Source organism: Pararge aegeria, chromosome 21 (genome assembly GCF_905163445.1).
Source record: "Pararge aegeria chromosome 21, ilParAegt1.1, whole genome shotgun sequence".
NCBI classification, from domain to species: Eukaryota; Metazoa; Arthropoda; class Insecta; order Lepidoptera; family Nymphalidae; genus Pararge; species Pararge aegeria.
The window spans coordinates 12,773,821-12,787,161 of record NC_053200.1 but is presented as its reverse complement, the minus strand read 5'-3'; the positions used below and the strand labels follow the sequence as shown (position 1 = coordinate 12,787,161).

Sequence of the window (13,341 nt, the reverse complement as noted above, 5' to 3'; positions counted from 1 at the left end):
CAATACATCATCATAGAAGTCTAGAAGACAATGTTGTTTGTTCGTTGTCCGGGTAATCTGTGTTCAGAGATTTCAGATTTAGATGTCTTAAATACCTACATATTTAATGTATTAGATGAATAATATGAGATAACTAACAATGCTATTACAATTGAAAGGATTCTCAGCAAAGCATTTCTTGTTGACCATCTTAAATCTGAAGCTGACGCAAACAGTTGAATAGACAAATTCTTGTATACGTAACAAATATTACTAAAAACAAAACCATAGTACATATATTACTAACGTTAATAGTTTTTGGGCTTTAATCTAACAAGTGCGGTACTAATATCTTCAAAAAATCCTACTCCATTTAAAATGACACGCTGGTTTATAATAAGCGGCAAACGGGTTGATTTAAATGCGTTTTTTTTATTAAGTGCGATTCGTATAAAAGCGTATCCATATCAACCTATAACTAATAATAATATAATAAAAATTTTCATTGATAACTTCCAATATTTTTTTTTTAATCTCTTTGTTAAGGAACTTTTATATGTTACCTATATGACAGCGCCATCGTTACACACAATATGAATCCTAAATACACATAAATGTTAAGCTGCAACAATTTCAGAGAATCACCAACAAATCCATAAAGTTTCATTGCCAATAGTAGGTACTGCGTCATATCGACCCATTACCGGCCCACTACAGGGCACGGGTCTCCTCCCACGATGAGAAGGGGTAAAGGCCGTAGTCCACCAAGCTGGCCCAGTGCTAATTGGTGGACTCCACACACGTTCGCGAATATTATGAAGAACTCTCAGGCATGCAGGTTTCCTCACGATGTCTTCCTTCATCGTTGAAGCAAGTGATATTTTGAATTACTTAAAATGCACATTGCGCTGGGTTTCGAACTCGGCCCCGCAAAAGTGAAGTTGAACTCCTTCACACTGCGCTATAACCGCTTCGGGTACTGCGCAGTTTGAAGAAAACAAAAATAAGACCCAGATAAGGACCACCGTTTTGATAGTCGATTAAAAAGTTAGGTGTTAAAAATGTAGGTACAAACACTTCGATTGAATTATGGTAGCTCAGACAATCAAAATGCGCCAAACGGCTCCTGCATTCTGACGTACTCTGGTTAGATATCCGCAGCGTGGGAAACTGGGGCAGGAATAAAATATACCAGCTCTTTGTATCCGCAATACTCTTGTATCTAGTACTTACACTGTCTAACCTTTTTGTATACAATCTACGCTAACTAACCGGATTTGTTTATTTCAATGAACGTAGTTATGCTGTGAACATGACTGCAGTATACTGAAAAATAGGTAGTACAAGTCTCAGATTTACAAGAGTCCAATTTCGATTTGATTGAATTAGTTACTACCGTCGCTTAAATCAGTATTATCTTATTTTTTTTTTATTTAAACTCTTTATTTGTACACCACTGCACAGTTAGGAAAATAAAGGACGAATAGAGAGAAACACAAAAAACTGGAGTAGAATACAAAAGGCGGCCTTATCGCTTAAAAGCGATCTCTGCCAGGCAACCTTGAGACAACAAGAGCGAGAACAAATAGGTGGTGTAAAATTATTATAAACCTACATTCAAATAACTACATACGAATACACAAACAAAATATACACAAATAAAAACATAAAATACAATATTTTTAAATATATATATAAAATAAATATAAAAATAATAAAGTAATATATATTATGATTATCTTAATAAAACTACTGAGTTATAATCCTTTTTCAAGGTCGTCCGGCAAATTATAACCACGGGGTTCGCCGCGCGTCTAACACACAAAGCCTACAAAAGAGACTTGCCGTTGTGGTTTTTAGTTCGGGTATACTCCCCTTCACATTACCTTCGTCCTGCTCAAGGAACCGGCGAATTTCCAAATAGATTTCCTTACGCTGGAAATCAATAAACCATTCGTATTTCTGGCGCCAATCAGCACTGGTTGTGTGCTGGTCTGAAGGGCTTGATTGCTAGTATAATTAAAAACATATCCGGCCTCATGTTGCCATTAACATGAGGCCTGAACATGAGACTCTGTTATATGGAAATAGGGCATACCTGATAGTAACTGGTAAAACAGAGCAAAATTTCGTAAGGCCTGCCAGAAAAAAGTCCTAAAAAGTGCCGCTCTGAGCCTAGCAACGTAAGGCGTAGGTGTTAAGCCTCATGTGCCTACAGCGGCAATCACGCTCTTCAGACGGGAATACAGGAATGCTTCTTAGCGGCAGAAAAGTAACAGTACTTCCCCGTTAAATAACCCGCAGGGTGATTACGTATCTCGCGACAGGCTAGCGACAGGCGTAAATCTTGCAATCACTGCTGTCAAACGTCACTTTTGTTTATTTATTTTATAGAAAAGTGACGTTTGACAGAAGTGATTGCAAGATATACGCCTGTCGCATACTGTCGCGAGATACGTAATCACCGTGCGGGACTGACGGCTTAAAATGCTCTGTGAGGCACGGGTTCTACCACCGCTAATATATTAACTCCGGGTACGTACTGAGATTCGAACCCAGAAACTTTTGATCTTTGAACGAGCTCACCAATGCGGCAGTCAGAGGTTTGTTTGGTGGGAGGCCGTGGCTTGTTACCACCCTATCGACAAAGACGTGCAACTAAGCTATTTAACGTTCCGTTATGATGTCGAATATGAACCGATAACTGTCATACTCCCTAACAGGTTAGCCTGCTACCTTCTTAGATTGCATCATCAACTTATATTGTACTAAAAAAAAAGATTTATCATTTGGCATTTTTTAATTTATTTTTGAAGCGGCCTTAAAGCGAGAGTACCCGGGCATGAGAATAAAAACACTCAGGTAGGGACCGGTTTAAACCGCGTCTACAATAACGCACTTAAGAACTTTGCACTTTAAGAGGGTTTACTGTGCTTAAGGTGAATTAAGGTGAATTTTTAACATTCACCTTAAGTTCACACGAGGGTCTTTTCAGAACTTTTCATCTTGTCTTCCATCTTACCTCGATAATAGGGGGGATATGTTGTAATATTTTTAAATAGATTCGTGAAATAGGGGGATGATTAGAAATAGTAAAATGTAGGTCGCGTTTTTGTTGTGTCATTATAAAGGAGTCTACACATCTGAGATAGCGACCCCGCCGACATAGACGTGTTTCTTTGTTGTCTGCGTATAGGCGGTATTGTCTTCTTAACTTGAAAACTTTGTAGGTGAAACAATAGTAACTTCCGAAATTTTCGAGAAACTCAGTAGGTAAATACTTACATGTCAGCGGCATATCGCGGGCATGCGATTGTCAGATCAAAACAAAACTTTATTTATTCAAAGAGCTTTTTAAAGGCTTATTTGTAAAGATTTTTTAATAAATTACAATTTTAAACATTGTAGTGAGATTATGGTGATAGCTATAGACGTAAACTTTAAACTATATGGGTAACATACGCTTCCTGGTATAAAAAGAGCCCACAAAAAACTTAGCCGGATATTGATTTTGTTATAACCAGCACATAATGCGGCGGGGGAATGATAGCCTGGAAAAAATTATAGTTACGGGCAACACCGAAGGCAAAAGACCTAGAGGCCGGTCCCCAACAAATAAAAAATCAAATTCAGACCGCTTCTATCAAATCGCAAAAATGGCCTCCAATAGAAGTCGATGGAGACAGTTTACCAACGTGAAGTTGAGATCTCACCAGGACCACGATCTTCAGTGATGAAGGAACGACCATAGAGAGAGATAACCAGCACTCATTGTCATTAAAAAAAATAAAAGTTACCCAGTTACAGCAACATTTCATACCAATGGTTTTTTGATGTTTACGTATTCCTTTAGGATTAGGATTAGGATTTTACTATAAGCTTACGTTTAATTAAAACTTTTATCTAATTAATATCGTAATATACTAGTCACAATTCGCTGGGAAACAAGAGAGGAAGGTAGTGGGTGACAAGTTTCTTCTTAAATAAAACCAGTCGGTTGGTGTGTAGATTCCTTAACTTTACCTTTCTAACGTGCTCTACGTTAGAAAGGTGCACAGGGTTACTGGGGGATGCTTGGTCAGTAAAACGGGAGGAAAATTAAATTTAAATGTTTCAATTAACATCCCAATGTTAATTCAATCATTTAAACGAAATTCACTCAATTTAATACTAATGTAGATATCATATGTCTCCCAATCCGCACTAGGTCAGCGTGTTGGACTACGGCATTAACCCCTTCCTATTGTAGAAGGAGACCCGTGCCTTGTAGTGGGCCAATAATGGGTTGATAAGAATGGCACTATTCTTTGATAAGTAAGTAGATTTATTATTAGATTAGTTTGCCTAGTATTTGATCACGTGAATGTTAACTAAGATTTGTATGGAATAGATAGAGCGCCATCTAGATACGATACTGGGAAACAGTTTTGTCACTAGATGGCGCTCTTTTAATTCTATATAAACCATAGTTAACTTTCAAGTGGATGACCTCACGCTAGGCACACAGACGAGAAAAAAGAACGTTTTAGACATAATTATCTAGCGCGGAACTGGGACAGTTAGGGCAACAGTTGACGGCCGATTGGCGCAGTTTGCAGCGACCCTGCTTTCTGAGCCCAAGGCCGTGGGTTCGATTCCCACTACTGGAAAATATTTGTGTGTTCATACTCATGAATGTTTCTCAGTGTCTGGGTGTTTATATGTATATTCTAAGTATTTATGTGAGTTATTCATAAAAATATTCATCAGTCATCTTAGTACCCATAACACAAGCTACAATTACTTTGGGGCTAGATGGTGATGTGTTTATTGTCGTAATATATTTTTTTATTTTATTTAACAACGATAGATACGTTCGTTGTTGCCCAGACTACATGAACGCAAAAATGTACAAAAATAAAACAAACTTAAAGTTAGTCCTTACGAAATATTCCGGCCCGATGAACTTTCTAAAAGGGTCACTGTGGTTTTAAACCCCTGTGGCTACGCACATTAGTAGGGTTTCTTCGTTATTGGGCAATCAACATTGTTGCCCAGACTGTACGTTCACAAAAAATTACAAAAAATAAAACAAACTTAAACTAAGTCCTTACGAGATATTTTCCTGTCCTTGGCTACGCACATTAGTAGGGTTTCTTCCTTATTAGTCAATCAAAGGCACGATCAAACAATCGTGGCTTTACGATTTGAGATAGGTTAACTTATCTTAATTGAGTATTCTAATTTCAACTCACGCGATCAGTTATACGTCTAAAATATATTGCACGAGCACAGTAGCGTGCATAGAGGGTATGCACAGGGTATGCAGACGAGTTATAAATACTTGAGGGTAGGCTTTTTATAACTTTTTACAAAGGATATCCTTAAGTTTTTACAACTCGTACTGGAGATTTTCTTCATTTTATATCATCTGCATACCCTGTGCATACCTTCTATGCATTGCACGAGCTTACAATCAAACCTTCAAACTATTAAACATACTCTTTTTTGTATGTATGTACAAGGTCGCGTTATCGTGCTATATAAATAAAAATCCCTCATGGCAGCGCCAATGAGGAGATAAACGTCTATATTATTTCGAACCGTCAAAAAGTAGTTGAAACAAAATTGAATGCACTGATTTCAGAATTAATAGAAGATGTTATTTTGTTATGCATAGTTATTTTAAACTGTTTATACGAATACAGAAATAATATATAATAATACACAAACCGTGCGTCTTTCTCTGATCGTAGTCGCCATTTTTAAAGTGGTGCGACAATTTTGCGCGATCGATCGCATCGCATGACGTTCGTCAATATGGTCACATATTTTACATGTTTAGTCGTGCATATCGCATCGCATGTACGTTTAAGCGATGGCCAATTAGAACAAAGTCTAATTGCATACCACTGCAAAGCGTTGTGATTTTATTCTATAATATAGCTAAACCCGGTATAGCTCTGACCAGTGGCGTATTTAAAAATACTGCCAGTAAGATTGGCCGCGTCATAAATAAATGGAAAAAGGCAATATCCCACAGTTTGTAGAATTGAATGTTGATAATGAATTAAGAAACTATACAGTCTTACAAGGTACAAAGAAAGAAACTGAATTATGCACCACACGTATCTAATTAATGCCGCTGATGATCATATTTGTGATCAGCTTAAACCTAAGTGTTAGAGTCGCAAACAGCCCTTGTTAATTCAATCTAATTAATTGAAATTTAATTAATATTAAAAAATAAATAATTTATATTTTATAATTTTTGCACCACATAATTTGTCTATGGTTTATAAATTAAAGAATGTGCAAAAGCGGAAACGTATATGGCTGGGGCGAAAAACAGTAATTCTGACAACACGTCGCCGGTTCAAATTGAGACGTTGACCGCTACTGACCGCAGCCGCAACCGATTAAAATTCGCCAAACCCTACACACGTTCCGCCAGCCAAGTCACTGTAGAAATCCTGTGTTTTCACTTACCCGGACTCCTTTACTGAGAATTATTGCGTTGCATAAGTAGTGGATTTACATAATAAATGATACGTAAACATTACTCCTATTAATGCACTTGAATTAATGTAGATGCGACTGCTGATGACCATATTATGTGTGATCAGCTTAAACCTACGAATTGTGTTACATACTAGGTGGGAGTGGGAGTGGGTGTGGGTGTGGGTGTGGGTGTGGTGAAACGGTGTACTATAATAAAGAAGATTATACCTCCAGGACCCCAGACTAAAAGCACTCAGGTACATAGAGGCAATATTATAATCACGTATATTTTGTGCATTGTCATTTCGAACAAAACTCGATGCGGTGCTTTGGATGCTATTTTCGCGGTTAAATGTTTTAAGTTTTTTTTGTTTGCTGTTTTTGATTATGTTATACGTATCTCTATTATTAGTTTATTCTATCGCCAATTTTTGTGGATTACAGTTACTTATTTCTAAGTCTGAACTGAACACTTTTTTCATTTCGCAATCGATGTTGCAAATGCAAAAATAGGGCGTCTTTCACTCGTTCTTTTAGTGCAAAGCAGAAATGGTTGTGTGTCCAGCCAGACTGTATTTTTTTTTCTAACGTTATCCATCGCACAAATATTATCGACACTATAATAAGGTCCGCAAATTGAATGATTAACTTAATTGCATTTATTTTAATCAACTGAGCCTGAACAAATATCCAATAAATATGAATAGTGGACAGTTAGAATCAGATAATGGAATTTTTAATTCTATTATTTTTATAACATCAAGAGCCCATTATACAAAGTGAAATTCGCTAAAGTAAACTCAGTAAATTAAGGAATAAATTGACTGGCGCTTTTTTAAATAGAGCGGGCCCAAACAAATACGTAATAAAAATAATCTATGGACAATTAAAATGGCATAAAGGGACAACATTTTATTTATACATGCATTTGTTTAAATTAGTTTATGTGAAGTGATAACTAATGTTTAAGCCAAATATTGCAAGTATACGATCCGTTTCGAAAACAAAAGACTGACGAATATTAAAGCACAAGAAGAAAATATGATTCCGTTCGACTAAAATATGTATGAATAGACACCATTTTTTTTTTTTTGATACAATGCAAATAAATAATTTAAGGGTTGCTTTACAAAAGTACAAAACCGGTGGCTTTGGAATATGTTTTTGTTTCCATAAAGCTACGTGCTCAATGTAGAAATATATAAATTACAAACAAATATTTGTAGGACGTGAATTCTTATTTAGTCGTATTTATTAATACAAATAATAGTATCGTATAAGTCGAATCCATAAAGGATTCTTCGCACCCTAAAACCTAAACATAACTAAGGTTATAACAAATAAATATTTAACTAGATACAACTCAAAATAATCATTATACATTTCATTCCATAATTCTGTCTTGAAATATAAATTATTATAGAAAAAAAAATCTTGCTTAAGCTTATTTATTCCTTTTTTAACTTAACGTATTTTAATTCTTACATATTTTTATTATTAAAATTCACTAACTATCACGCTTAATCTACTTTCTTGTAAAACTTTCGTATTTTTAGTATACTTTCAGCTTCCTACTTGTGACTATCTTATGAATAAAAAATAATGTAATTATTTCTTGTTGTGATGATGAAGCTTAAAGGTTAGCGCACATGGTGAATGGAATTGTAGTAGCGTGATTTGTAAAAATCTAACAATACCTTCAGTAAATTTTGCGTGAACCATAGACAACAGGAAGTGTCTCAACGCAAAAGTTACTGTAAGAACATTCCTTGCATCCGTAGATATGTGCGCTAGCCTTAATTTTGTACCCACAGCAGGAACAAAAGTCACTGTAAAGTATTTTCAAAAAATTTTTAGCAATATAATTTATTGGTATTACAATTTTAAACGATAGCGGAGACCAGAAAAATGAAATCTGAAAGCTTCGCTGAGCTCTTGATGTTCTTCATAACACAAAAGCAAAAAAAAATATGTATATTTAACGAAATTATAAATTATGAATGTCTAAACTGGATCGTAATATCAAACGTGTAAGTTTATAAGGTTTGTCGTTCTATAATTCAATAGAGTAACATTCTTTCATAGTGAGCTTAAAAATCTGTATGTGATATCTAAGACCAGTTTTATTCCAAAAAGACAAGACTGCAGAGTTGTAAATTTTTACTTTAAATCATTGCGTGACTTTTTTTGCTGTCTGTCCTAAGCTCGATGTAATAGTGAATTGCAGCTATACTTAAAAAGTGTTGCTTAGCTTATGTACTAAATCCTGTTCTAAATTCTAACTAATCTGGCCCTAACTATATTTAAAACTTGAAATTTTGTGCTCTACCTCTCTCTTGAACCACTGATTAAAGGAAAAAGTTAGACGGAACTCTCGCGAACTAATTTGTCTAACTAGTCATCTATGAGCTGCTAATAGCGTTCACAAAATGCTATAATCCTTATACGCGTACGTTTCTTCTTTTTAACGTATTTGCGAGTTTATAGTTTATTTAAAACTAGATTTCATTCATGACTATTTACAAAAGTTAACAAATCCCTGATTGTCTATGACATGGAAATCCTAAACGTCCACAAACAATTGACCAATTTTCGGCATTGTTTAATTGATGTAATTTACAATGATGTAATTAAATGTTCTAGCTCTTTATGATAAAGTTATACAAAGAATTAAATACTTTCACCTTACAATAAAATAAAATTATCTTCGATTAAAATTTGTTTTACCATATCAAATTCAAGAGTTATTGCCGCCTAACTTTTACCTTAAGTCTAAGTCTCGGACATGCCGTGGTAACCTTTATACGATTTTCTCTATACTCAAGCAGGCGTTGATTGGCTCAGGGGCCGAATGCGAAACGAGGGTCGATCAGAACGGGAAAGTTGGTAAAATTGGGTGGGAACCGACGTACAGGGACCTTCCGGAGTACCACGCACCGGAGGATAAGAGAATGCGGCCGCTGAGGTTAAGGAAGAAAATATACGAGTTCTTCACGGCACCCATTACTAAGTTCTGGGCTGATTCGGTGAGTCGACTAATCTTTAACTTGTATGCACATATCGATGGGATTGGTAGTTTGTAATAGAGTTCCACTTGTAGAATATCTTAGATCTTCGTAGAAACGTGGTAGTTGTGTGTCCATTTCACTTTGAAATCCTAATCTCATAAAAATATATTATTACCTTCTTAACATTAAAAACGTGATGACCATTCGTCGATTTTTGTTCCTAAGCGAAGGCCACGACTGTGTCCTTATTGGTGTACACGTTCTCGTTTGCGTCCGATGAACTATCACAGGACTTAATTGAACAGGATGTCTTCTGATTGGTCAAACACAGGACGCAGATTTAAACGCCATCGGGCGTAGTTTCAGCGCCGCAGTTTAGTTTTGCATTAATTTAGTGTCATTATAAACTATTTAGTCGATTGTTAATCCCTAACTTCAAATAATTTACGGGATCGGATTAAATCTGAAAGGTCATGAGCAAAAAGATCTTCTGTTCTAAATATTGTCGTACGCTTGATTTAGAAGTAAGCGGATGGGATGTTAAATAAATCACAATGCCTGTGTGACTAAAAAGAACTTAAAATAATTGTGTTGGTGAGTTTGTGTTTGTGTATGTGTTTGTGTGCGCGTTTTAGTTTGAGAAGGAAAGGTTATAAAAATAATTCTCCTCTCGGCAGATGTCAGCGTCAAACAATTTGATGAAACCTATAATTATTCAATAATCATCAATTGTATCCACCACGCCAAACACATATTATCTGACAGCCTACAGTCATATAAAGTCTACTTCTTGCATTCTCGAACTGCTATTTTTTTTTCAGATCGCCTACATATTGTTCCTACTGATGTTTACTTATACAGTATTAGTCAAGATGGACTTGACTCCATCTTGGCCGGAGATTTACTCCATATGTTATATACTCACGTTTTTGTGTGAGAAAATTAGGGAAATTATTACGTCCGAGCCTGTTGCTATTAGGTAAGTACATAAATCTTCATTCATTACATCTACTTCTTTTAGCTTTCATTTTTTGCCTACTTGGCCTGTTATTTCAGCTTAATTTTTTTATAGTCTACGGGCCTTACAAGTAATGTTCAGAATAGTTATGCACTGTTTTTTATAAGGTTCACAACATTTCAACTCAATTATAATACACTGTTTTCTATTCCGACGTCATTCTAAGTTTATATATGTAAGGCCCAACAAATTTAATACCTTTACCGGCAAACAATTAAAATTTGACGGGTAAATTTTGAACGGATGGGTAAATGAAGTGAAGGTTTTAAAAAAAATACAAAAGAAAGTGCTTATACAGAAACAATTTTTAATAAGCAGAAATATCATTAACAGTAGAAGTATAAATTGAAAAAACTTAAATAATATCATCTTATCACTACTGAAGAATGTATTTTAAGATAAACAAAAAAATTATTAATATTATCAACGTAAAGTTAGCAAGTTTAATAACCAGCACAATTTATTGCGGACCGTATTTTTTCATTTTATTCATTTAACCTTAATTTTGCTTCTTTCCTGTTTAAAAGCCGGCGTGGTTGTCAGCATTATTATAAGCATATTTTAACTGTGATGATATCCCTCAGACATAAGTTCAGCGTGTGGGCATGGAACATGTGGAACACGTACGACGCGGGCTTCATCATCTTCTTCCTTGTCGGCCTGACGTTGCGCCTGCGCGCCGCCTCCATGGACGTTGGTCGGGTGATCTACTGCGTCGATATCATCTATTGGTATTTAAGGATTCTCAATATTTTGGGGGTCAATAAATACTTAGGTAAGTTAAGTACATCTTCTCATTTTCTCAGCCTTCTTTATTCATCTCCTACTGTACTCTGGGGCTATACATCTGTCTATGGCACTACTTCGTTCATTCCATATTTTTTTCTTTGTATTAAGCAAGCTATCTGTCATTTTGCATCCTTAGCTTAATCCATATCGAATGTAAGGTTTAAAGAATGGCAAAGTTGATTATCACCATGTCTGGGCAAAGTCTTGTAGTCTAATGGGAGACAGTATTTAAGAGCATAAACTGATTTGCGATGGTATATTTGGGAACGAAAACGATTCACTTAAGACATAGAATAGGAACAATTACGGTTAAATACTAAATATTGATCTTTAAATAAAGTCTCTGGTGTTTGACGCAGAGGTAAAGACAAAATTAAAAAAATAATACCCCATAATAAATCTAAGTACTTAAAAGCATTTGTTTAGTACAGATGCTTTAAAGTTATCAGATGTTATGATAAATTATATAGCATGAGCTTACAGAGAAGAAAATATATGGCAGAAATGCACAATTTACAAAAAAAAAACTACAAAAATACATTAACTTGATACATTAAAAGAATTACAGTACAAACAAAGTCCCTAAACCCATAAATGGGCAAAAAATAGTAGACTAAAATTTATTTATTTCACTTAAATAATTCTGTGCTGCTGTTTCTAAGTAACATTTGTTTTATTGCCAGGTCCTCTAGTCACAATGATGGGTAAAATGGTTAAGAATATGATATACTTCGTGGTGCTGTTATTGGTTGTGCTTATGTCGTTTGGAGTGGCGAGACAAGCGATCCTGTACCCTGACAGAGACGCTAGTTGGTACTTGATAAGAGAGGTAAGTGATGATACTTAAAAATTAACGATTAATCTTTTAGTGAACGAATCAAAATCAAATCAATAATTATCAATAACAACAAAAACTATTGACTTTTTAACGTAATCACTTGGCACTGCACATGAATGTAATGCAACGTAAATCTACTACTTAATACTAAATTCATTTAATTCAAAGCAAAATTCATTTAATTCTTATAACTACATAAATAGTTATTTCTTTTTGTGCATATATCATAGTTAGAATAGTGATTACTATTCGAGTGATTATTCGAAAAAGTTTGACTGATATTACTAAATGTCGAAAATTAACCTAACCAAGGCGTTTGACCCTAATACATATGTAAAGGTAATGTATTAAGTTAATGCTTACAATTATTATAAATTCAATTTTGTGTTAATTTTACTTGAAAAAGTTAGGTATAAACTTGAATCAAATCACTAACATTAGCTATCATTTTTCCATCGAAACTAACAATTACAGGTTTTCTTCCAACCGTACTTCATGCTGTACGGGGAAGTTTTCGCCGAGCAAATGGCGCCCCCTTGCGGGCTGCCAGGCCTCGAAGAATGCCGTGTGGGCCACTGGGTGCCCCCCGTGGTCATGAGTATATACCTGCTCATAGCTAACATATTGCTAGTCAACCTTCTGATAGCCGTGTTTAATAATATCTTCATTGAAGTCAACGGAGTGTCGCATCAGGTTCAAACCTTGATCAGTTTAGATTTTAGATGTTGTAACTTGTAACCCGCAGCCCTAGAACCGAACTTGTGATTTTCACATTGCGATTATCGCAATTGCTGTAAACCGTTGAATAACAATACTCCGGTTAAAAATGTGTATTCCATGCGATTACGATATTGTCTCGGTCAAAGTTCGGTGCTATTTCGGGCGGTAGTTAATTTTTGTTTCAGTTGTTTTAATCATGTTTGTGGATCATATCTTGACGTATATTATTATTCTTATTATTTATTTCTATACTGAGTAATTTTTAACAATTAAAGGAAATGGAATTTAATTTGATCGTCATCGTCATTTTTAAAAGCCTGCAACTATCCACTGCTATGTATTTGGTAGTTTTAAATCGATAGTTCATTTTTCATAGCTTCATGCTCAACATATTTCTTAATTCCTTAGGCTCATTATAACAGAAACTAGAATACTTTATAGCTTTTACTTTATCTCTTAAAGTTAAGAGACACAACGCACAACACACAATTCTTCAGTACTGAAATAAT

At 35.1% G+C, this 13,341-nt stretch overlaps 1 protein-coding gene across 4 annotated transcripts in view; it reads left to right on the top strand.

Annotated features, from left to right (window-relative positions):
• Positions 1–13,341, top strand: part of LOC120633016 (transient receptor potential cation channel trpm) — a 357,472-nt gene that overhangs the window by 314,591 nt on the left and 29,540 nt on the right. For all 4 annotated transcript variants that reach the window (XM_039903046.1, XM_039903048.1, XM_039903047.1 and 1 more), the window contains exons 15-18: positions 9,288–9,485; positions 10,289–10,446; positions 11,070–11,260; positions 11,958–12,103. In XM_039903046.1, coding sequence (XP_039758980.1) covers positions 9,288–9,485; positions 10,289–10,446; positions 11,070–11,260; positions 11,958–12,103 — 693 coding nt within the window. The remainder of the gene's footprint in view (positions 1–9,287; positions 9,486–10,288; positions 10,447–11,069; positions 11,261–11,957; positions 12,104–13,341) is intronic.